We start from the raw sequence: 23517 nt of genomic DNA, 5'->3' as shown, positions 1-23517 counted from the left end.
CGGCTTCAAACGCTTAAAATCTCGGAAAAGTGTTCATTTTGATCATAGCTGTCATTAGTCTTTGAATTTCAGAAGAAGAGATTCAAGCAGTAATCAGTTTAGCTTGTGTTTTATTCGTAATTCACTAACGTTTATCGAACCTAGAGATCAAACAAATATATCAGCTATTGAAGATATATAATGTTTAGAGTGGTCCATTATTGCAAAGCTTTAACGAGAATGCAAAACTCTCTTGGCAACAATGTACTCCGCAGTTTCTTTAAAAATGGCCGCTTGTTTGCGTGAGTCAGGGACGTTAGCGAAATTAATATGTTTTTTGCCTTAATTCTTGTTGTATATCTCACGTTTTGAGTTGTTCTAAATACGCAAGACGTTCTTATGAGGTACGTATAAGGGTCGAATCTCAGTTTAAAGCTCTCAACAGCTTAGTGATGTGCTGCAAGCATTGTAACCGATCGTCGCTAACTTCGAGGTCGCGCGGGCAAGTTTCTGGAGCAAGCTGTCTTTTTTTTTTTTTTCTTATTTTTATTTTGCGTGTGAGATTCTTGTACTTTGACTACACTTCCTCGTATTGTTCTGTGATTGTGCGTGTTTAGTAGCTTATTTTCCTGTTTTGTGTTCTGCGGAACGGTTTCGATTTATTGTTTTTAATTTCAGCTTGCCAAGCCGAGTCGGCCGCGTCAGGAAGTCCCGCGTTGAAAAAGACTCCGACGGAACACCCATGATTGGGAAAGATGCTGGTCACTTGTGAGGTTACCAAGAACGCACTGCCTACTTTCAGTGCGCTTCCAATCCACAATGAAACTGCGGGCCCGTTGGAAACGACGGCGAAGTCCGCTACTCCTGCCATGGCTGATCGCCCTGTGGACGTTTGCGGCTCCGCTGGGGGTAATAGGCAGCATGCATCGCTTTGATCCTATCTGCAACATCACTCATCCTGAGCAAACAGTACTCCTTCAATACTCTACATCAGTTGTGCGAAACGGTGCGTGCCTCTTGTCTTGTGGGCTTGTTCGCGCCCCGTGACCAGTCTTAACGGCGCTTGGTGTCATTTGTTTTCAGAGTACATCGTCACGTTTAAGCACTACTACCGAACAAACGCGCGCGACCAGTTCATCGCGGCAGCTCTCAAAGGATCTGGAATTGAAGCGTGGGAGCGCCTCCCACGTCAGAATGCAGCGGCCGATTTTCCCAGCGACTTCGAACTTGTTCGGGTGTGTTTTGGGGCTCTTGTTCAACATCTTCACACCACCTCTTTTTGTGTCGTGTGCTACCTTATGATGCAGGCCTCTCAAGTGTGCGGACTATGGGTCTCTGAAGCGCGAGGCTCTGAAGTTATAAAACTAGTGTGGTGGCACATGAAAAGTAATGAAACTGTTCTCATTCCTCTCAATGTGTCAACGTTCTCATTCCTCTCAACGTCACAATCACAGATGACATACTGGCTGTATACTTGCTCTTTCTTAAATTTCAAACTAATGCATTCCCATATGCGAGTGGAGCGCTTATTATTGTAAGCTTGTAATTATCCTTGTGGTTTTGTGAGCTCTGTGCTGCCTTTTTAGTTTACTGTGTCACAGCAGCAGTTGCATAACTGAAGTGAACTGAAGTTGGTTTATCAAATCACTGCACTTTAATTGTATGCAGGAGCATAGTTACATGATCCATTGTTGTTGGCACACATGTTAAAAACAAAAAAAATTTTTCAAGTTGAAGTGAAAAGTTCTTGACTGCTCTTCAGGTGGAGTGTGGAACTTGTTATATTCTTACAGTTTGGTGTGATTGGGGGGGATTTAATCAGCTCTAAAGTATTTCATTAGCTCCAATATTGTAGAGTGTATTGTGATATCTTTACAGGGGTGTCCAACATTTTTACTGGAAGTTTAATGTGCTGTAACACTGCTTTGACTATTGTGTTATTTTTTGTAGTTGTTTGAAGGAAGTGCCGAAGAAGGTCTTGCAGCCCTCAGGGACCATCCACTAGTAAAATATGTAACTCCTCAGCGGACAGTCACAAGAACGCTAAAGTTTCTTAATGGCAAGTATTTTCTGCTTGAGTCTTAGTTCAGTGCAAGTTCCCCTTGTGCTCTGTGCTTGTCAAAGCAAGGCTTGTGTGAAGTAGATCTCATAAGTCGGGAACAGAATACATGATCATGACGTCTGGTATGAAGGCCTGTCTTAGTGGAACATTTCCAGAGTCACTATCGCCGCAATAAAAAGCTTGAAAATTAAATTGGATTATCATCTGTGGAGCGAGAAAAACTGAGCACAAACCCCTGGGAACCGAGAAATTCTTGTTAATTGATAGTTTGAAAGAAAGAAGGACACCTTACCTCAAAAGTCTTTTTAGCTGCAGTTTTAAACTAACCTTGATCTCATTGTGATGCATTGGATAACGAAATATTTCTTTCCAACGTTCTGTTTTTGACTCCATCACAATCATGGTCTGGTTCTGTTAGAATAGAATCTGCATTATTTAATTTTAGTTGTCGCACATGTATTGTGAGCAAAGCTGCTGCGTGAAACCTAGCGAGCACTTGCAACAGAGAGAGCTATTCTATTATTTACAGTGTTTATATAGTAGTGCGGCATATTGTGCTCTTGACTCATTTTGTGCCTTAAACAAGGTTTGAGGCTATACTCCGTTTCACCTTACCTCTGACTGCAGCGGATGCTACGAGCCATCCTAGCTAATCCAGCTCTGGAAAAGTAGCACGTGATCACACTTTTCGCACGTCGTGGCACTTCTCGCATAGGGTTGCGGGAAACTCGCACGGCCTCAGATTGGCTCTGATGGATTGTAACATCCGATTGGCTCTGATGGATTGTAACATCCACTGCGGCAACCAGATGTAAGATGAAACGGAGTGTAGTCATTCTTTTCTAGATGTAGGAATGGCCTTTATCTCTAGCCGCAGCTGCACCTCTGAGCTGAAAACCTCTCATTTCAGTTTCGGAAGAGCCTCTCTGTGAGGATGTTTCTTGCTGGCACTCATCGCGTCCCTTCTCCACTCGCAACAGCCTTTCATGGGTAAGGTGCTTTGGATATTGCCTAACCTAACTCCAAAAAAAGAAATGGGTTCTTGTTTGAGAATCAAGTTGAGTAACACCTCTTGGCAGAGGTCTCATTGATAAATGTGCCTATATCATTCATCCCTGATGGTAAGAATCCCAGAATGACTCAAGCTTGCTCAACATTGAAGATAAAGTCAAATGTATCATGTTGGTTGTATTGATTTAATTGGTGTTGTGTTTTACACTGACAATGTAATATTAAAGTCCCTATATACACAGAAAAGTTATGTGATTCCCCTTTTCCATCCCATTTTCCCCTCTCCCGGCCTCTCTCTTCCTCGGCTGCACGCCACCATGTTCGAGCAAAGGCACCAACCAATCGCAGCATTACTTATGTTCCTGTGACGCAGTGATTGACCGGCTCCCCTTCCCCCTCTCCCGGCCTCTGTATCCCTCAGCTACATGTCGCCATGTTTGAGCGAAGGCACAAACGAGGAGGAAAATTTTGGCCTATTAATTGCATTACCTTTCCATATGCAGGGGCTTTACATAATATGACCATCAATTGCTGTGTATCCAAAACAACTTGGTTTCACCATTGAATGTTTCACCTAATAGACGTCTGGCTCTGAAACCCCCATGTAATTAGTCTTTATGAAACTGCATTGCGCAAATGCATCTTAGTAGGAACTTGTTTTGTTTTGCAATTATAGGGTAGTGCCTTCTGGCAGTCCTCGGAACGCCACCAGCAGCGTAAGCTGTTGCGTACCATCCCCAGGCAAATCACAAAAGCACTTCAGGCCGACGTTCTCTGGAACCTTGGCATTCGAGGTATATTCACCACTGTTTGCCCCCAATTATTTTAGCTTCGTGTAGCCGAATGGAGAATCATTGTAGTATATCTAAGTTCTATTATTTGTTGCTGTTCTGTCTTTTGCTAGGTGCCAATGTGAAGGTTGCCGTCTTTGACACGGGTCTGCCCAAGAATCATCCGCACTTCAAGAAGGTAAAAGAGCGTACCAACTGGACAAATGAGAAGACTCTTGACGATGGTACAGTTCCGCCTGTGTAATCTTTATAACCTTTTGTCAAAAGTGGCATTTGTGAATGAGTGGATTTTAGTGGGCTTGCTTGAACTGCAGGGCTGGGGCATGGCACCTTTGTGGCTGGAGTCATCGCTAGCAGCAGAGACTGCCTGGGGTTTGCTCCAGAGTCGGAGCTTCATGTTTATAGGGTTTTCACCAAAAACCAGGTAGCTTGTTGAATTTATGCATTAAGCTTCCGCCTCTAACTTGTGCAAGTGACTAGTGTGTACTGTCTGGCAGGGACATACCGTAGAATCCTCGGAGATGCCCACCCGCGTAAGATAGCCCACCCCTATTTTTGGCTTGATCTGCTATATTTTTTTCAAACTCTGAAAGATAGCCCAGCCCACTTTTAGTAATAGTAGTGTTCAGGGGCGGATGCAGGAATTTTTGAGGGGGGGGGGGGGGGGGGGGTCAGGTGTTGGTCAGCGTACCATCTGTTTAGGAACCCCCTCTCCCTCGTTTTACGCCCTAAATTTTACACATGCAGAAATCAAGCGGGGGGGGGTCAGGACATCCGGACCCCCCCTCTAAATCCGCCCCTGGTAGTGTTGGCATCAATGATGGCCTCGGCGTAAATGCGGCTAGTTAGCTGTGGCAGGATATAAGCAAGCGTTGCTGACTGGGAAGTACAGTCATCTTTGCTTCATTCCCCCTCGCCACCATAACAAGCTTGAAAGAGACACAACCTAATAATAGCAATTTATTTTACTTTTCTTGATTGTTAACCAAAAGTTATTCCACTCCATATTTTCACCCGATTTGCTCTTGATGTTAGGTGGGCTATCTCTTCGGATTTTACGGTAGGGTTTTGATTTTCTCAGTGGGGACCAGGTCTGGGATCATGAGTACTGAGGAGTGGTCATGGGGACAAGGAAAGAAAATACTAGTCTCAAGAGGAACCCCCATCCTGACAGGCAGAAAACTATGGTGTTTTGCGTGCACTGATTATAAGAGGCACGCAGGTTTTGCATGCATGTTCGTTTCCGAATTTTATAGAACCATAAGGAAATCTTTCTTTCATAATCCACGAGTACATTGCCGACGTTTAAATGTGCCTAATGTTAGTTTGAATGTTTCTTGTCGAATTACAAATTGTTGCTAAAGCAAAACTGTTTCAATGAACTGAAATTTTATGAAATGTCCCACATAAAATGCCTGCTCAGCTACTCACTGCATGATAAACTAGACAATGTACAGTTTTTATGGTTAGTTGGATCAGGAGAAGTTTGCTTGATCTGTTAGGGCGAGAGGCAATGCATGACTTGCAGGGCTTTGGGGCATATGGAATATTTACCTATGTTACTTGGCTAGCCCTACATTATCCCTGATCTTTATTGCTATCTTTGCTATATGTGAGATCTGAACCTTCACCATGCAAGGCTGCATATGCATACAGTTATCTTTCTTGACAGATGTCCTACACATCATGGTTTCTGGATGCCTTCAATTATGCCATTCTAAAAAAGATCAATGTGCTTAATCTGAGTATTGGAGGGCCTGACTTCATGGATCATCCATTTGTGGACAAGGTGAATCTTCTTCCTACAATCCTTTACTTATGTTATTTTTGTGACATTTGTATTTTGTAATATTTTATAGAGCAACCAATTCCTTTTTTATTAAAGACATTTCGGCTGTTTCCATTTAGGTTTGGGAGTTAACTGCCAATAACGTCATCATGATTTCTGCCATTGGAAATGATGGCCCTTTGTATGGGTAAGTACATGTGATCCTTCTGTTGGGCACGTGAAAGTTGGACCTGTTAACCGTTCCTCTTTTTTAGGACACTGAACAATCCTGGTGACCAGATGGATGTCATTGGTGTCGGTGGAATCGACTTCGAGGATCAAATTGCTCGCTTTTCATCACGAGGAATGACCACTTGGGTTAGTGGGTTTTTTCTTGTTAGATATTATGTAAACAGGATTATGATTTATTACTATACCCTTTTGCAGGTGAAGAAAAGCAGGACAAGCGCTTCCTGCAAAGCCCTCCACTCTCGCCATTTTGGCAGAACAAACACTGGAGAGAAGACGAGTCCCTCCTTGCCTCCTCTCCACTTTTTTTTCTGCTTAACTGGAAAGAGTGGAGGGCTTTGCAGCAGGGGCTCATCCTACAACAGGGTATAGTAATGAATGCAATGAAGCCTGCCTGACAATTAGCTTGACAGTGATGACTGGTTTTGGCATCTGCAGCAGTGTGCAGAAAATTAATTAGGCAAGACGTAATATGACGGGTCTGTACGTGTATGAAATCTGGAAATTTTGTGGTGTTGTAGGAGCTTCCAGGAGGCTATGGAAGATTGAAGCCTGATATTGTCACATACGGCTCTTCAGTCCGTGGGTCGGCTGTTTCGTAAGTGGTTGAATTATGTCTGATTTCTTGCTTGTTTTGACAAGCGTTTTGCTTGCTCTTTTCTGCGGGTGGTTTCCTTACTTGTCATGTTCTAATTGAATGAAGGCTGGAGGATAGTTGTTTTGCGCATGCATTCATTATTGCCTTGTGTTTCTATTCTCAAATTTTTAGGGCTTCTTAGGGTAGAAATGTTCCATGAAACTGAGGTACTATTTTTGAGACTGACACATTTGCCCAAACGGGGAGGAAGTCTTGTAACCAGCATTATTTTCTGTCGGTTCTCCAACAGAGGCTCCTGTAGATCACTCTCGGGAACAAGTGTTGCATCGCCAGTGGTTGCTGGGGCCGTCACTTTGCTGATGAGGTAAACAATACGTAACTCTTGCTTCATTTGTTTCTGCTCAGCAGTAAAGTAACTTATTAAGTTAAGATGGGCAAAATTAGGGGGCATCAGACTTTTGTGCTTTGTTGGTGTATAAATATATATTTATATGCCTCTATGGTGCAGTTGTGTCTTGTATACAACCCCTTATTCAGTTTTGCACAGTCCTGCCCTCTTTCATTTTGCCCTTTTTTGTCAAAAGATATTCATTCCCATTCAGTGGTGAATAAACTGCAGGCGTGTTTGTGTTGCCCATCTCTTCATTTTTGCCTGTTTCAAGGTCAGTATGTCTTCCAACCAGCTTGCCTGCATTCTTTCACTTGCACCTCTTTGGAAGCCAGGCTGCATCATTGCAGTTCTACCATGTTTTTGCCACTTTTCTCTTTTCAGCCAAGAATTTTAGGGATTTCTCTACATGTTCACGTAAATGTAAAAAAGTACTGTGCCCCTAAACTTCATAGTGACGTGTGTATTGCTTTGTTTTTGACAAAAGTGCGCTATACTATAATCATTGTTAAGGTCAGGATGGCAGAGAGGAGCTTCAGTTGTCCTGCTTCCAGCACGGGCTTTTTACCTTCGATAACGCTTCGGCATCTCTGGCACCTCAAGCATGCGCATGCAGCCAAAGCACAGCAGCAGGCATGGGGTGCGTGCTGGAGGCCGGGTGTTTGAAAAACATGGCCTGTCGTTCTCATTCTGTCCAGTGACTGTAGTGACTATGATTTTAGTACCCGGTCAATTATGATGGCACATTCCTAATCTCAGACTTTGGGAATGTGACTGGGCTTAGCCAGCAACTGAATAATGACCGATCCACCGGCGAACACTCAGTGTGTTGGTGATCGCGTAAACACTGAGCAACGATTTACGAAAATCCAGTCTATCTGTGCTGGTGAATAATGAAAGCCAAGCACTGCGCAATACGCTTCCGTTAACCATCGCCAAATATGAACTCGTTATAAAGAGCCCGCAGCATAGGTTTGTAGTTATGTCTCGTAAAAATTGCCTAGGACACTCTTCTGACCCCTGAACGATGCACTTGTATCCACAGTGGTGCTCTGCATTTGGGAGGAGCCCTGAATCCAGCCAGCGTGAAGCAAGCCCTGATGGCATCGGCTGGGCGCCTTCGAGGGTTCCCAATGTTCGAGCAGGGCTGGGGGAAACTCCAGCTTGTGGGAGCCTACAAGGCCCTGGCTAACTACAAGCCACAGGCTACGCTGAGCCCCAGTTACCTGGACCTGAGTGAATGCCCCTACATGTGGCCCTACTGCACACAGCCGCTCTACCACAGCTCCCTGCCGGTGATCGCCAACATCACCATTCTCAACGGCATGGGCGTGTCAGGACGCATTGTCTCAAAGGTGAGGACGGGCACAGGGAGAAGGAGGGGCAGCCACGGGGATGCAATCACAGCATGACTATAGTTGGTGACAGGTCATGAATCCAGGGCGAGGGAAAGGAAGGCTGGAGAGGAGGAAGGAGGCAGAATGCTGGAGATAGGGGGATGTTTCCTCCTCTCCAGCATTCTATCTGCTCCCTCCTCCCCAGCCCTCCTTCACCTTGCCCTGGGTTCTTGACCTGTCACCGACTATTAGCCCCGAGAGCGAACACAAGCGTCGCTGCGGTCGCCGCGCCCGGATTGGTTGAGGTGTACTGTGACGTCAGGGGGAGTACTCTGCTCCGCGATCTCGCATCGGCTCGCTTCCCAGCACCGGTTTCCTGGTTTGGCGTTGTGTGCCGCAAGCTCTTCGAGAAGCTGGACTTCGTTTACGTGGTGTGCAAGACGTTGGGTCAGGCCGATATTGACGTGCTTCCGTTCATTTTATAAGCCTGCTTGTCCCTTTTACCTTTAAAATTGGGTTACAAATCTCGAAAGCTTTCGGCGGATGCAATTCCGCCGATGAACCTCCCCGTCCGTCCACACACGACACAAGGCAATCTTGCGAGGGGTCGTTGAAGCGGTGGCGCAAGTGTTTCAGACGTTGGAATTCTGTTCCTTGCACGTTCATGATTTAAGGCAATCTTACATCCCGCTTTCAAGGCCTTTGAAGTGGCATTTATATCATGGGCCTTTGGGTGGTTGGCAAATTAGCTCGCGACCCTGACTCTGCGCTGCCACTCTGCATGCGCTGGTTCGCAGATGTTTTAAAGGCCCTGAGTCTGATGATCTCGAAAGTGCTCGTGGAACAGGGTTGTTTTACATAAATGTAGCTTCTTCGTGAATTAATTATATAGTTTATACACGTATGCAGGCATATTTCTTAGAAGCTGCACAATTATTGGAAATTAGTTTGTATGGTAGCAGCAAAAACGGCCGAATTGCCCCCAGTTGTCTGTATGATATGTATTGAACTGCCAAACTATGCACGGCAATAGTGCCGTAATATGGAATGTTTATACTTTTTCCTGGCATTCTTTATTCCAGCCTTGGGTATTCCGAAAATACACCGTTTAGTCGTAATTGTCATTTCCAATTAAAAGAGAAACTGCTGCAGGTCCCCAAAAGCTTCCTCAGCCTCCAAACTCCCCACAGCTGGACTCTCTGACAACAGAGGAAAACAGGAGTAAAAGTAAGCATTCGAACGTCTGTCCAGTGGTAGATGCAGCACTAAAGCAGCAGAAAATGTGGAACCTGTGAAGGGCGACAGTCTGCGTGAGAAAAGCTTCTGGTATTTTAGCTTCAGGACAATCGATTTAAGTAAAATCTCAATTTTAGGGCTTAAGGGGCTAATAACGAGCTAGATACCTTCGCTTACGTTTGTTATACATTACTTGAGGGATGATATAAACAAGTCCAGACACCACCCGTGTAGTCCATTGAAATACTATCCGAATCCAGCAGAGGTCAAATGCAAGCAATGTATATAATAAATGTTCCTTGTTTTTTTTTTTTGTTTTTTTTTTTTACTTTGCCCCTGCACTTGGGCTGTCGTACTTGTGATTCTCTCTTCATGGCCCAGACTGTATTTAACATGTTGCTCGAGCAGCATGCAGCTTTCCTGCTTCGGCGATCTTGTTTAAAAACAGAGGTACAAGAAAATATACGTAACCTGCAAATTCATTCAGACCATCAGCAGCATTTATTGTGCGAGATGTAAATCTATAGTGATGCTCCTGCAATTGTGGCCATATGTCTTTATTTTCATATACCAGCTGTGATTCATGCGTTGCCTGCCCTGTCAACCATGCTTAAAATGTTGGTTGAAGTTTCGTATGTAGCAACAGGACATACCTCAATAAAGGCACATATAAAAATTTACACTTCCTACGAAAAACACGGCAAAAAAAAATTAAATAGAAACGAGCGCGCCATCAGCTAGCGTCGTCACAGCCTCCACAGGGCGAGCGGGCCGAGTCGGGGAAAAATTCTCTCCTCGCCGTGACGTCACCCCGGTTCGCCGCAAGGGGGCGCCACGCGAACTTCTCGGGGCTAATAGACACTTTCAGACAGCTGTACATGGACTCCGCTATAACCGACCTCCAGTTTTGTTTCCTCCTTATTCCGCTCGCTTCACTTCATCATTACCACAGCCGTACAGGTTATTGCTGCTTTAGGTGCTACTGCGTCCTTCTCCCCAGCATACGCCTTTGGGGAGGCTCAACAATGCCCGCGTCAGTGGCTCAGCATTTCGGTGAGACAAGAGAAGGTCGACAATAGCAGCTCAATCTAGCGCATGTTTAAAGCGTCTACTATAGTGCTGTGGCAAAAATGTTAACTTCCACTTGGAAAGAAGTTATTTAATTTTTTGATAAGAGTAAAGCTATATGCACTCCGGAGTGCACTTCGGACATAAATGGCTATACGCACTCCGCTAAACTCGTATAAATTAAATGGTCACGAGTTTTCTGAGCGATGGCATAGCATAGCATAGGGGTTAAGGTGTCCGCTTTATACCCAAGTGGATGCAGGTTCGATCCACGGTGGGCCTACTTTTTTTTCTTTTTTTTTTCTCGAACATTTTGTTTTGTCGAGGCAATTGACGATATTCACGACATTTTTCTTTTGCGATGAACACTAAGAAAAACCTAATGTTGTCGACGGAACTTCGCAGAACCAAATGGTATGGGACTCCTTTTCCGGAGGTGCGATCGGGGACAGCGGGGCTTGGGTTGCCGGCTGGACGCCGCGAAGCGGCGTGTACTGGTTAAGTTTTGTAATTAGCAGTCGCATACTGTCGCCGCGAAGCGGCGTGAATGCAGGCGGGGGGCTGTGTGAACGAGCTCCCCAGTGATACACGAGCCGTTCGAAAAGGCTGGCCCGAGCGGCATGAGCTCTCCGCGGAGTTCGTATAGCCATTTCTGTCCGAAGTGCACTCCGGAGTGCGTATAGCTTTACTCTTTTGATAATTGCATTTTACTATGTTCAAGTAAGGCATTATGGGACCACAACCATCCTCATGGGAACAACTCCGAAAAGACTACCAATGAACCTAATGAGGAACTAACATATTTCTTTTAAATATTTTACCTTATTCACTTATCGCACAAAGTTGTGGTGAGAGGATGTCACTAAGGTGCCTTCCAGGTTGTTCCAGTCAGCTATACAAAGTTGAAGGGAAGCGAATTTGTAAGCGTTGGTCTCTGAAAACAGAGGTTGGATAATGTGTTGAAAGGATACCATCAGTGGTGTAGTAACGGGGGGCACCGGGGGCCCTGGGCCCCGGGTAGCAGGCGTCCCAGTCGTGGGGGGGTGCCACCTCTGACGGCACCCGGCACCCCCCTTCCTGCTTTACTAGTTGCAATCTTAGAGTGGGGGGGGGGGGGTTGCGAAAGACTTAAGGGCTCCAGGTGCCAGATGGCCTAGCTACGCCGCTACGCCACTAGAATGCCTCAAGTAAGAGTGTGTTCAACTGCTCGCCCGGGGTGACGTGTTTATGGGCGCCATTAAATTGCAAAATTTTGCTCTGTGGTTTTTCAACATAACTCCGGTTATAAACAGCCCTGGAGATGCTTGAATATTTGACGCGAAGAGTAAAATAACACTTTTCTTGAGACACCAATTTTGTTCTGACAGGACAAGTATTTTTTGGACGTGAAAAAGGGTATAATAGTCCATCTCTAATGTCGCCACTAAGTTGCAAACACCCTCCATGGTTTGAGGTGAACACACTCTTACTTGAGGCTCTCTACGCCACTGGATGCTATCTATACTTATTGCTGAGTTCTTTTCTTTCTGTGCATTCCATTTTGGTGTTTGAACCAAGTTAGCTAGGCCACAAACAGTTTCCTAGTGGTGTTAGTGCAAGGACATTAGTTGTCTGCTTGAGTGCAAACATTTTGTGTGGATACTTAGACACAAGCCCTGCCTCTCATTGCAGCCCGAATGGCATCCCTACCTTCCTGAAAATGGACATTTCTTGGATCTGGCATTTGGGTTCCCTGAAGTCCTCTGGCCCTGGTCTGGATTCCTGTCAATCCACTTCTCGGTGAGAGCCGAGGCCGCCCAGTGGGAGGGCGTGGCCCAGGGACACGTGTCCCTCACTGTGGAATCGCCCCCAGGGGTGAGTTCACTACCTGCACAACATGCCCAATGGATGCTGCAGGATGACCCTTGAGGGTGTTTGATTTGTTTTGGTTATATTCGAATGCAGGAAAACGAGATAGAACCTCGAAGGTCCCATCTGAAGTTACCAATTAAGGCAAAGATCATCCCGACACCACCTCGCAGGTCAGTTTCTATTTGCAGAATCTTGTAAAGTGTTTTAGGGGAATGGAGAGCAAAAGGGTGGAAAGTTGGTAGTGATTTATGATTTATTTCTTTTTTCTTATCGAAGTGGGTTGTGCACGGCCGATCTGGGGGGGTGGAGTGTTCTTTGTGTTTTCTTTATCTACTATACTCCGCGACAACTTTTCTTGACATTTCCAAGGAGAGGAGAGCCTGCATACAGCTTTATTCAGCGCTCAAAATGGGAGAGGGAACGCGTGCCTGCACCTTCCGCTGCATTGCCAAGAAAAGTTGTCACGGAGTATAGGTCACAATAAATAAATCAGTTGCGAGTAAGCGCTAGTCTGTGGTGTGTGTTTCTCCCTTGTTGCCCTTTTTTCTTGTGCACTTTAATCTTCACCAGGAAGGGAGAGGGTCAGATGTTGAAAGAGTTCTTGGGCCTATTTGGAGGTTTTGGCGGGTTTGGTGTGTCTTTTGCACTACCCTTTGTGCTCGAGGTAGTGGAATTAAAAGGTTTCTTTGCATGACTCGAGTTATTATTGCTTGCACTGCTTTATGTTAGTTTATGTTGGTTCAAGGCTGCAGGTGGCATGGAGGAGTTCTTTTGTTCACTTTGTTACCCTTGGCTTGCAGCAAACGTATCCTGTGGGATCAGTACCATAACCTTCGCTACCCTCCGGGCTACTTTCCAAGGGATAATTTGAAGATGACGACCGATCCCCTGGACTGGTAATAATAGCGCTACATTCTTTTGCATGCCCATTCAGATAAATTTCACTGCAACTATTGCCATTTTGTAATGGTTGCCGGCTCCATTCCCAGCTTCTTAGCACTTGCTGTTTCGTCCTTGCCAGTGAACTTTGTCTGGAGTTTTATCAAATGTGCCTCAAGGTCAAATTATCTGAAACTCGGATGTATGTTTTCAGGAGCGGGGACCACATTCACACAAACTTCAAGGACATGTACCAACACTTGCGGAACCATGGCTACTATATAGAAGTCCTCGGTCAGATTTTGGAGATTGTTCCCCTCGGTCTTCCAAAAGTGTTGTTGCTGCCTATTTGTTCAGGTGTTGCAAAACTGAAATCGAAACTACCTTAATTACCGTTCTAATGGTTGAGACAGTGGTATATTGGAAACAATCAGATCAATCCAATGTAAAAAAAGGAGTTTTCTAAAGTTGGATAGAGTTAAAATGCTGGCACTTTCCAGACTTTAAATATGCCTAAATTGGTATAAGTGATTTTGCAGTTTGTACCCTTTCCTTTCATATCCTAATGTTTGTATGTTTGTTCGAGCAAGAAATAAAAGATGGTGCCTGCCGCTTTTATTTTAGTAAATCTGGCTTTTGTCTAAAAATACAGAGAGAGATGCTTTATGTAAATAATGGTTTCACCTAATTATTTTTTATATTTTTTTTTAGGGTTCCCATTTACCTGTTTTAATGCCCAAAACTATGGTGAGTTGATTGAATCCGTGCCATAATTCACTTCTTTCGAAGCAAACAAGGCGTAGCTGCAGATTCTTACAGATTCTTTATTGTTTCCCTTCAGGAACACTGCTGCTGGTTGATGCTGAAGAGGAATACTTTCCTGAGGAACTCTCCAAGTTGCGTCGTGATGTCGAGTCTGGCCTGTCATTGATTGTGTTTGCCGACTGGTACAATGTCTCTGTGATGCGCAAAATCAAGTTCTATGATGAAAACACACATCAGTGGTGGATGCCCGATACGGGAGGTGCCAATGTGCCTGCCCTCAACGACTTGCTTTCTTCATGGAACATTGGCCTTGGGGACAATGTCTACGAGGGTGAATTTACCCTTGGTGACCACGGAAGTAAGATGGCTTTCTCGGGTCATTGGGGGGGGGTTGATTTCGGAAATAGTATTTCGGCTGCTGATTTCATATTTAGTGTTGCAACCAAATAACCGATTGATTCCGTAGTTGTAGACTAGCTTTTCTGTTTGCTTTACAATTTGCATTTTGTGCTTGTCATTTCTACATCATGTCTAGTTCTCAACATGCAGTCAGCAATTTAGCAAATACCTTTTTATAGAAATAACAGAAAAAGTGCAGGTGAGAACTTTTAACATCGCGGAAACCTGAGACCGGGGAACAAAACGGGAGACAACGCTCATGAAGGACACGTTTGTGTGCGAGTAGTCCCCATTTTGTTCCTTGGTCTCAAGAAGGGGGGAGGAGGGGGAGGGGAGTTTCCACAATGTTGGAGCAATTTATATTCTTGGTTTTTATGCATTTCTGAAAGCTGGAAAGTTACGAGATATTTTAAGCTTCTAATTTATTAGATTAAAGAAAGATCTGTTTGCTCTTCTGCGTATGTTGTTTCCCAAGCATTTCATTTCTTTTTCTTTCTAACAGTGTACTATGCCTCCGGAAGCAGCATAATGCGGTTTCCAGAAAATGGGCTGCTCGTTCGGAAGGCACTCAATAATCAAGGTCAGAAGCCTGCAATTTATTGCTATCCTTTGCTCTTGTTCAATGTGACCTTGGGACAAAACTTATGCAAGTCCTGGTGCTCAGGTCTGGAAGTACTCAACGACAAGGTGGAACGTGTTGAAGGAGTGGCCATCCTGGGATTGCTCCAGACCGGAAATTCAAAATCTTCTGGACGAATCGCCGTTTATGGAGACTCCAACTGCATTGACACTGCTCACATGCAGAAAGGTCTTCTTTTCTTATTTATCTCCTATTCCTACCATGGCATGCAAAAACTAGAGATAGAGAGTCCTGGTTTGAAACCTTAGAGGGATATCTTCAAGTTCTGTGCAAATTTGGTGATGGGTGTGTAAGCGTAGAGTTTCAAAACATACAAAATGCTTTAAACCACACCCATCAACAGTTAAAAGTGGAGAGAGGCAGAGTGTGACCATACATTTACAAATGACCTCGCTTCCTTTTGTTCGATTGAAGTGTGCATTGACTTGCTTTTCTAATTATTTCAAATGAGATTTCTTGCTCCTGTGGTGCTGTGCAGAATGCTACTGGCTGCTCCATGCCTTGGTGCAGTATTCGACAACAGGACTGATAGCGCCTTTCTTCGAAAGCTCCAGCTCGCTACCAGCTTCCAATGGGTCTCTTCTGCCAAAACGCATGGAAGGTGGGCTCAAATTCTATGGCATCTCCTTTTGTAGGTCTCCACTGTGTGTCTTCAGGTTGCTATGAGCCTGCACCTGAAACTATTAACATGCAACAAGATGTGTGCAAGGTCTCTTCGTTGACTTTCTCACTGCCATCCTGCAAGACTGAAACTCGCAGAACTGTTATCGCAGCACACTACACAACTTGTTTCGGTGTGAGCAGAGGTGCCAGTACTTTTCGGGAGTCGAGGGGGGGGGGGTATTTTTTTCCCCCTTCCCCTTTATTATTTACCTCAATTTTTGCTAAATGTTGGGGGGGGCAGCGAGGCGCAGTCGCCTCTCTCACCCCCCGTTCCGACTCCACTGTGTGCGAGCTGTTCTCATAAACAGCGAGTTTGTAATTGCTCTGAGCAAGCAGGGTAATGCCCAGCAAGATTTGTTTTAATTTTTGTTGAAGTAATAATTTGGAGTGTCCAGCACATGCAATATAGGAAAACAGACGTGCAAGGAATTGCTGTTTGTTGGTCATCCCGGGAATATTTTCAGATAAAAACGTAAAAACCGAGTTTACTAGAAAATACTTCCTTTTATTCATCTCACTTGTGCATGCACTCTGCAGCCATGTTGACTGTGACAACTGGTACCTAGTATTTACCATCTTGGGGTGAATGTGACACTGACCACGACTTGTTTCTGGTTCGGGATGACTCGGGGGAACGGTTGGGCTCACTTGGTCATGGCAGTCTGTCCTGTTCTGACATTGTTTCGTTTTGTAAATTACCTTCTGTCCATTTTCTCCATGTCCGCACACCGAAGAGTCGACTCACACGGGGGCTTCGCTAAATGTAGACGCACTCAGAAGTACAGTTTAAAAGATGGCAAACGCTTTTTATATCACTCAGTAGAAACTTCTAGCCACTTTTTTTTATTATTCAATATTTTATTCCAAATAAGATTTTTGCACTGTTATAGTTTATTTTTCTTTGAATTGATAATTGTTTTACACTTCTTCCTGAATTTTGCTGTAAAAGCCATTCTGGGAGGTGTAAAAGTGCTGAAGTAATTATTTATGCTCCAGGAAATCGACTGCACCGTTACTCAAAGGTCCTCCAGAACAGGCCCGGAGTACCGGAGCTGCGAGCATTACCTCCCTGCCCGGCTCTCAATTGGGCAGTGCCGCTGCCCCTCAACCAGTCTGCACCCAGGTGCTGCACTGCTTCTTTCCCATAACGTGGCAAAACACTGCACCTCATTGGTTTATTGAGCAGTTTCTCTCTCTCTCAATTATTCCCTGCTACCATTACGAATATATAAACGGTTTCTCTTTTTATTAGGTGTTAACATTCCAGAGCCTACCTTGCGTAGCAAATGGATGCTTTTAAGCACTTGGTTCTCTTGGAGCAACTCTTTGAAAGTTCTTTAGATATATATTCACTCGTGGCTACTGCTGCATCTTCCTCAGAAGGGTGTCTAAATTCATAGCTTGTAGGTAATTAGGGAAAAATGGCTTGGGCACCGGAACACGGCGTCTTTTGCCCTGGAGCAGTGGTTCTCAACCATTGATGTTTCGCGGACCCCTTTTAGATCGGCGGAGATGATGGAGGAGACCTTTTGTGGTGAGGTGAAGGCGATGATATAGGTTAGTTGGTATATAATGATTTAATAAATGGATATAAATAAGGGTTGTGTGTAGTAGGCTTCTCTCATTGACATACACACGAAAAAACTCGATCGAAAATTGGAACGTTTCTTCTCAATCTGAAAAAGATAAAACTTTTATTGCCAGGAAGCAGGGCTTCGTGGACCCCTAGGACGCTGCCGCGGACCCTAGAGAGTCCGCAAACCACCATTTGAGAATCACTGCCCTGGAGCATATTTTCCACTAATACATACAGAGTAGGAATGGGGTGGATGTTCCTATCTCGTCACTCTTTAAATGTTAGCCATATAGTTATCTCTGTACACACATTTTTCCAAACATTGAGCAAGCTTATTCGCATATGGTATATTTTTTTACATAACGACCACGTGACTTACGTCACTTAAATGTTTCTTTGAGCGCCTGTAAATAGCTAGCCATGCGTAGACAGAAAAGAGCCACCTATCGGACATCTGACAGTAAATCAATGGGCCTAAATGCATATTGACGCATTTGATTCAATCACGGTCGGCAAGACACCACTACTGCATGTCATACAGTCGCCCTGGTCTGCATCCCAAATCTTGCCAATCAAGCGCCATTCCTCCTAATCACTGCTTTACTCTGCGATGGACTTGAACATTGTCTTCCTCTTCTCCAGCAGCACCCTGTGGAAGTCGCAGAAACTGCTGTCCATTGAGCAGCTCCCCCTGGGTGTGGGAGGGGGCGGCATCCCTGACACGGCGGACGACCTGCCCATGCCATCCCTGAAGCAGCGCTGGGGCGGCTGGGCTCTGCCGCACGACCAAGACGATGCCGACGCTGGCAGCCAGGAAGCAGTGAGCATCTCAGAGTACTTTTCCTCCCTGCAGCGCCGCTTGGCCAACCTGTCCCGGCGTACCATGGTGGCCTTGGTGGCTCTGCTGTCTGCGGCCGTGCTCTGGTTGCTCTATCGTAGATTTTTTTCGAGGGCTAGGGTGCGGAGATCGGGGCGCAAGGGCAGGGCACGCCGGAGGATTTTGTCCCTGCCTGTCGGCAAACTGCTTCGTGGAGTGTGAATGCTTGTACCGCCAGAAGTGCAAGGGGGTGACGACCCCTTCTGTTGCAACCAAATACTACTTTGTCTGCAGGACGTTACCAGAGGAACTACACACTTGCCCCCAATTTGCCTTGTTTTGTTTGGGAATGTCATGTCCTTGGCTCTGCTTGGAGTCTGCAGCAGCATGCCTAAGCTGAGTGGAGTTGACTGACGGCATGGGTGGCACTGGTAAGAGCAGTGAAAGGGCGTATCGCTGTCGATCAACCCGGTGACAAAGCCATTGCTATCACTGTGAGAGAAGGGATGTTTGAGAAGTGATTTCGCGGCAACCTGTGCAACACCCCTCAAGCAGGCTGGTTTCGCTACTGCAGATACATGTGTGGTTTCTCTTCACTGTCAGCTGTTGTTCGAAGCTAGAAAGTTTCTGTACCTTGATATCTGCACTGTTTCCAGTTGCTCTTTCCACTTTTTAACAACTAATGGAACTTTCTGCGTGCCTTTTTTTGAGGGTCGACACCCAGTTGGTAACAAGTGATGGATGTCATGTCAGTATGTTAACCCTCGCAGATGGTTTGGAGCTAGGGAAGCATTAAATAAGGTACAGGATTATTTGGCAGTTTGCCTGCACCCTCACACTTGTAGTATTTGCCCTGTTACAACATGGCCAACCAGTTATAGATAGGAGAGTAAACTCCAATTTCATGTGTACAAGTGATGACCTTTGAGCCAATACATGCCACTATATGTACCACAAAAATGTTATAGAGAATACCTGAACTTGTGAAGCTTGCATTTACCTTGTATAGCTTTACTTGTTGTTGGAGTATTTCAGCAGAAAACTGATTTTGAATAACTTAAAGGTGCACTGGAGACGTTCCTGAGATTGCCTGTTCTTGCTGATAACTCATTCTACGGGATCTCAGCATCCCAGAAATCAAAAAATTATGCTCGATCGAAGTTAGTGTTAGCCCCTTTCCGAGTGGAAAAATCTGGAGCACAGAATTCAGCGGAGGTGCCAGCGGCGTGACGACAGGCATGCGTCACGCGCACCCGTTGTCACGCCACTGAATTCTGTGCTCCAGATTTTTCCGCTCAGAAAGAAATGTGGCACGAACTTCGATCACATTTTTAATGGGGAAGTAGATGTCACACGAGCATAATTTTTCGATTTCTGGGATGCTAAGATCCCATAGAATGAGTTATCACCAAGAACAGACTATCTGCACCTTTAAGGATCAAATAGACTGCTACAAAATGCTCCTTTTGTTAGTTCTTGAGAATGCTCGCAACTACAGTACCCTCTGAACATGACTTACAAACTATATGAAACTATCATGGTTTGTAGACCTTTCTTTGTTTAGAAGTCTGCTGATGTGTCTTACACCTTTAAATTGTTAGTTGAAAAAAGTAAATGGTGTTGCCAAAATTTTTGAATTTGGGGCTTTTGCCCATCTCATAGCACTTTTGGCAGCTTTTTGAGGTTTTGTACCCCTGTGCTCTTTGCTTGCTTATGCCAGCACATATTAGTCCTCCACCTATATTGGCAGTGTTTTGTAATAAGGAATGTTTTAGAGTCAAATAGATTTGTCTTTTTAATCTTGTGAACTTTTACCTTTTCCTGCAGTTTTACTGCGAAAGGTAACGTGGCAAATGAGAACCCATGTTTGTCCAGCTCTGACAACAGCTCATTTGAAAGTCTTTATTTAATGGAACATGGTTCACAAAGCAATGCTATCTACTTCAAATTCATTATTTAGTCTCTCCCTAAAGGAGAAAAAAGATAGTCTTCCTAAAGATTGACAGGATAGCGTGAACTCCTTGACACCAGAGCATGTTTGGTTTAAGAGCAGGTTTGCATTTCTACATTCTTGATGCCATACAAAGAAGCAATTTGTCAAGCTTATACAATGATGTGAAGGTGTGGCGATTTGGTGCACATCCGAAATGCATTTTTCACTATGGCACTATGCCTATCCCAATATGCCAACAACTCCTGCAATTGTTGGTGTGCACTTGGAAACAGTTCTTTATTGCATTCAAATAAGCGACTGCAATGGTCTCACTGCTTATTCATTGTCCAAAGTACATGATGTCCGAGACAATCGTGCAACTTAGAAATCCTTGCTGACGGTGGTCACTGAAAAAGAAGTCCCCGTTTCCACTAGCCAGTTTTTTTACTAGCAATGTAGTAATTTTTGGACGTTAGTACCATATTCTATGTTGAACACTATCTGCTTGCCTGAATTAATTTGCATAAGAGTAATTCTGCAAGTGAAGCCGAAATATTTTTGCTGAATGTTCATTGTACCAGAATAGCGATGTGACAAAGTGCCTCAAATAGGTATCCTGCGATTCCAGAACTAGAAAATCTGTGTCATTTGTACATGGCTGAAAAACTTAACACACAAGATTTAAAAAAAAAAAAAATGGAAATGTGTGTCTGTGCATTCGCCGAAGGAGCAAGTGCTGCTGTTTAAGAAGTTCCTCGCCATTGACGAAAGGTTTCGTCCAATCTGCTTCCACACTCGACAACTAACCATCCTGCAAGACTAACAGACTTCTTTGGATGGTGACGGGGTGTCGGCTTGAATTTCATAATCGCGCATGACATTAGACGTCAACGTCATGCGCAGGTCTCTTTGGAAGAGGTTGACATGAACGATGCCCTGTTGGGGGCAGAAGACTCCCAGGACTGTGAAGGTACAAAAGACACTCTTTCATACTGTCAACCAGAACACAGCAGCTTTCGAAGGATTCCGGATCAGCAAAACCACCAAGACCCAGCCGATGAAGACTCTGTTCATCATGTCCACGTCGAAGTTCATGTCAGTGTTGATTTGCGTCATCCACGGGATGAACTGTGACCGTACAATGCAATTTTATTTATCACTATTGTAGGACATAATGTTGAGTTTGTACTTTTCCTTCGAGTGGAAGTGCACTGGTTGGGAAATAAACTTTTTATTGCTTTCTTATACATCTTATTCTGCTCCAGCTCAGTGAGATGGCATTTCGCAGAACTGAGAAGCAGCCATGATTTTCTTTTGTCAACTTTGTTTCATGTGGAGCAGCATTGTTTCACAATACGCTCAAGCAGGCCAAATTCTCAGAAAGCAGTAGCATCCACAACACTGGGTTATCTTGTTTACCCATTCATTTGGACTGTCGGTTACCCTGCAAAGTCTTGCGTAAAGGAGGAAGAAAACCACAAAAGTCACATTTCCATAAAGCATTTGGTGTAAAGCAACCAAAGAGATTTGTCAACTTTATTATTGACGTGTGTGTCCCATTTCACCAATTGCAATCAGGTACAGGTATACCTTGCGTATCACATTGAAGCCAATCTTTTTTCTTCACCTGATAGTCAACTTTATTTTGTTTCCCCACTTTCAAGATGATAGCTCTATCACTTGTGGAAGTTTGCTTGATTGCAGTTGGTGTAAAAAGGGACATCCACATTTGCATGAGAAGACAACCTAATACTGTACATGTCAATAACAAAATGTCACAACTCTGTGTAAAACTCAAAAGGGAAAAAAAAAAAAAGGAAGCTTGCTCAGCACTGTGAACAACACTCGAGCCTGTAAGCTCTCAGCAGCTCGGGTTTTTCTGCACAAGAAACTTAGCCCTTTTCAGCAAACAGCTTTGAAACTTTGAAGAATGTCACAATTGCTGAAAATAGATCACAGGGGGGGTTGAGAACAAAAAACAATAAATAACCTTTCTCACTGTACAAAAACAAATCTGCTAACAAAGTATCCAGTTTAAGTATTCAACCTGTCGCGGCTGGACCGGTCAGTGCACAAACAAACCACACATACCATTTCCTGTCTCCTGGACTGGTAATTTACTTTCGTGTTCAGACATTGCACAAGTCCAATGAAAGAGAGAGGTGAAAACTCAGCAACCACTAGACTACTCCATTTACAACATATTTACAAGGGAACTAGCACATCACACACTCTACGGTCTCCCACTCTCCCATGCAGTTCCTTAGGCCTGCAGCACCTACCCTGGCATCTAGCATCTCTGCCTTTTTGCGCTGATTGGTGTTGCCTTCGATTGATTTTACGTGCCGAAGAACTAAGAGTTATGTTGCGGCCATGAAGGGCCATACAAAGGGTACACACATGGCCATATGGTGTGAGAAACAAAACAAATTCTCTGGTGATTTAAAAGCTAACAATAGAACTAGATTCGACAGTTTGTAGAATTATATAGGTGCATTTCCATACATACAGTACATCATTGTTTTCTCCAGTGGTCTTCAAATACTTCAAAATATGAAAAGGCACCCTTTACCTGTCTAAACTCTATAATGCAGCTTTCAGATGCGTGTGCATACATCTGGCAATATGTCATGACTGCGAGATCAACTTTCTCTCAATTTTTGTTGCATGTGTTCCAACAGATAGATGCACAACACTTATCAGAAATAATCTCTGTAAGCAGTATGGTGAAAGACTTGTGAGCTCATAAACTGATTGCAGACTACGAAGACATTGCTGAAAGTGAACGTCGCTCGTCCTCGGAAAGGTCCAATCCGCTTTTCAGGGTTCGGCGAACTGCAAAAATTTAACACACTGAAGATGAACCCATGAAACACTTCAAATGACGCAATTCAGTGGGTTAGACATGAGAAATCTAACTTGATTGTATAAAGCACGATGTTGTAAAGCCTCCACATTTTGAAAATCCCATAGTCTTTGCGAATTTCACCAATGGTAAAGCTTGTGGAATTCACTGTTGTACGAGATTATTACAAAAATTGCATCAAGTCAGTAAAACGTGAAATTCACTGTTGTACGAGATTATTACAAAAATTGCATCAAGTCAGTGAAACTATGCTCCTTTTTAGTGGCTATTGACACATTTTTCATGGCGAACTTGTGAATAATAAGGACTCTGAAACAGTGTTTTAGGCATGACATTGTTCTGAATCTGTTACTGGGTCAGTGAAAAACTTACCACTTCAAAGGTCAGCATAGAATATTTTAATATGACTCAGAGAAATTGCAATGTTATGACTACCATATCAGCCCTGCCCCTATAAACATACACAAGATAGGTATCTGGCAAAAACATTAATATATTTTAAAATAGAAGCTGGTCTCCTGCAATTAATCATTCCAGTGTTGCAGTGAGTAGACAGCAACTCGTTTTGTAGATATTTCCCTGTTGTGCGTTTAGGGAATTAAAGGCCAGAAAAACAGAAGAAAACAAAGCAACACATCTGT

At 44.2% G+C, this 23517-nt stretch overlaps 2 protein-coding genes across 7 annotated transcripts in view; one reads left to right on the top strand and one right to left on the bottom strand.

Moving 5' to 3' along the window:
• The first annotated feature begins 250 nt into the window (after nucleotides 1-250).
• Nucleotides 251-21255, top strand: LOC115320113 (membrane-bound transcription factor site-1 protease). 5 transcript variants are annotated; one of them, XM_042287303.1, is made up of 26 exons: nucleotides 251-383; nucleotides 658-985; nucleotides 1063-1214; nucleotides 1930-2038; nucleotides 2952-3031; nucleotides 3729-3846; nucleotides 3957-4067; nucleotides 4158-4267; nucleotides 5516-5632; nucleotides 5752-5819; nucleotides 5887-5989; nucleotides 6382-6458; nucleotides 6748-6822; nucleotides 7892-8201; nucleotides 12159-12341; nucleotides 12432-12508; nucleotides 13139-13234; nucleotides 13432-13511; nucleotides 13929-13964; nucleotides 14059-14340; nucleotides 14884-14961; nucleotides 15046-15189; nucleotides 15500-15622; nucleotides 16681-16807; nucleotides 17906-18080; nucleotides 20914-21255. In XM_042287303.1, exons 2-26 carry the CDS (start codon nucleotides 799-801, stop codon nucleotides 21142-21144), a joined length of 3249 nt encoding a protein of 1082 aa, XP_042143237.1. In that variant the 5' UTR covers nucleotides 251-383; nucleotides 658-798; the 3' UTR covers nucleotides 21145-21255. The 5 variants fall into 5 exon arrangements, with proteins under 5 accessions (XP_042143237.1, XP_042143236.1, XP_029836083.3 ...); XM_042287302.1 differs by having other exon boundaries at nucleotides 17903-18080; XM_029980223.4 differs by having other exon boundaries at nucleotides 14884-15189; nucleotides 17903-18080.
• LOC8024862 (FH1/FH2 domain-containing protein 3) overlaps nucleotides 21226-23517 on the bottom strand; it is a 182322-nt gene continuing 180030 nt past the window's right edge. For both annotated transcript variants that reach the window (XM_042287298.1, XM_042287299.1), the window contains one exon: nucleotides 21226-22845. In XM_042287298.1, coding sequence (XP_042143232.1) covers nucleotides 22772-22845 — 74 coding nt within the window. In that variant the 3' untranslated portion in view covers nucleotides 21226-22771. The remainder of the gene's footprint in view (nucleotides 22846-23517) is intronic.

The sequence above is a fragment of the Ixodes scapularis genome, unplaced genomic scaffold (genome assembly GCF_016920785.2).
Source record: "Ixodes scapularis isolate PalLabHiFi unplaced genomic scaffold, ASM1692078v2 PGA_scaffold9__187_contigs__length_104089568, whole genome shotgun sequence".
NCBI lineage: Eukaryota > Metazoa > Arthropoda > Arachnida > Ixodida > Ixodidae > Ixodes > Ixodes scapularis.
This window is presented reverse-complemented; position numbering and strand designations above follow the sequence as displayed.

Coding starts and splice junctions, on each gene's coding strand:
- LOC115320113 (XM_029980223.4), top strand. CDS start 799: ATGAAACTGCGGGCCCGTTGGAAACGACGGCGAAGTCCGCTACTCCTG. Junction 13,965..14,058: donor TTTTAATGCCCAAAACTATG/GTGAGTTGATTG, acceptor GTTTCCCTTCAG/GAACACTGCTGCTGGTTGAT. Junction 16,808..17,902: donor CTCAACCAGTCTGCACCCAG/GTGCTGCACTGC, acceptor CCTCTTCTCCAG/CAGCACCCTGTGGAAGTCGC.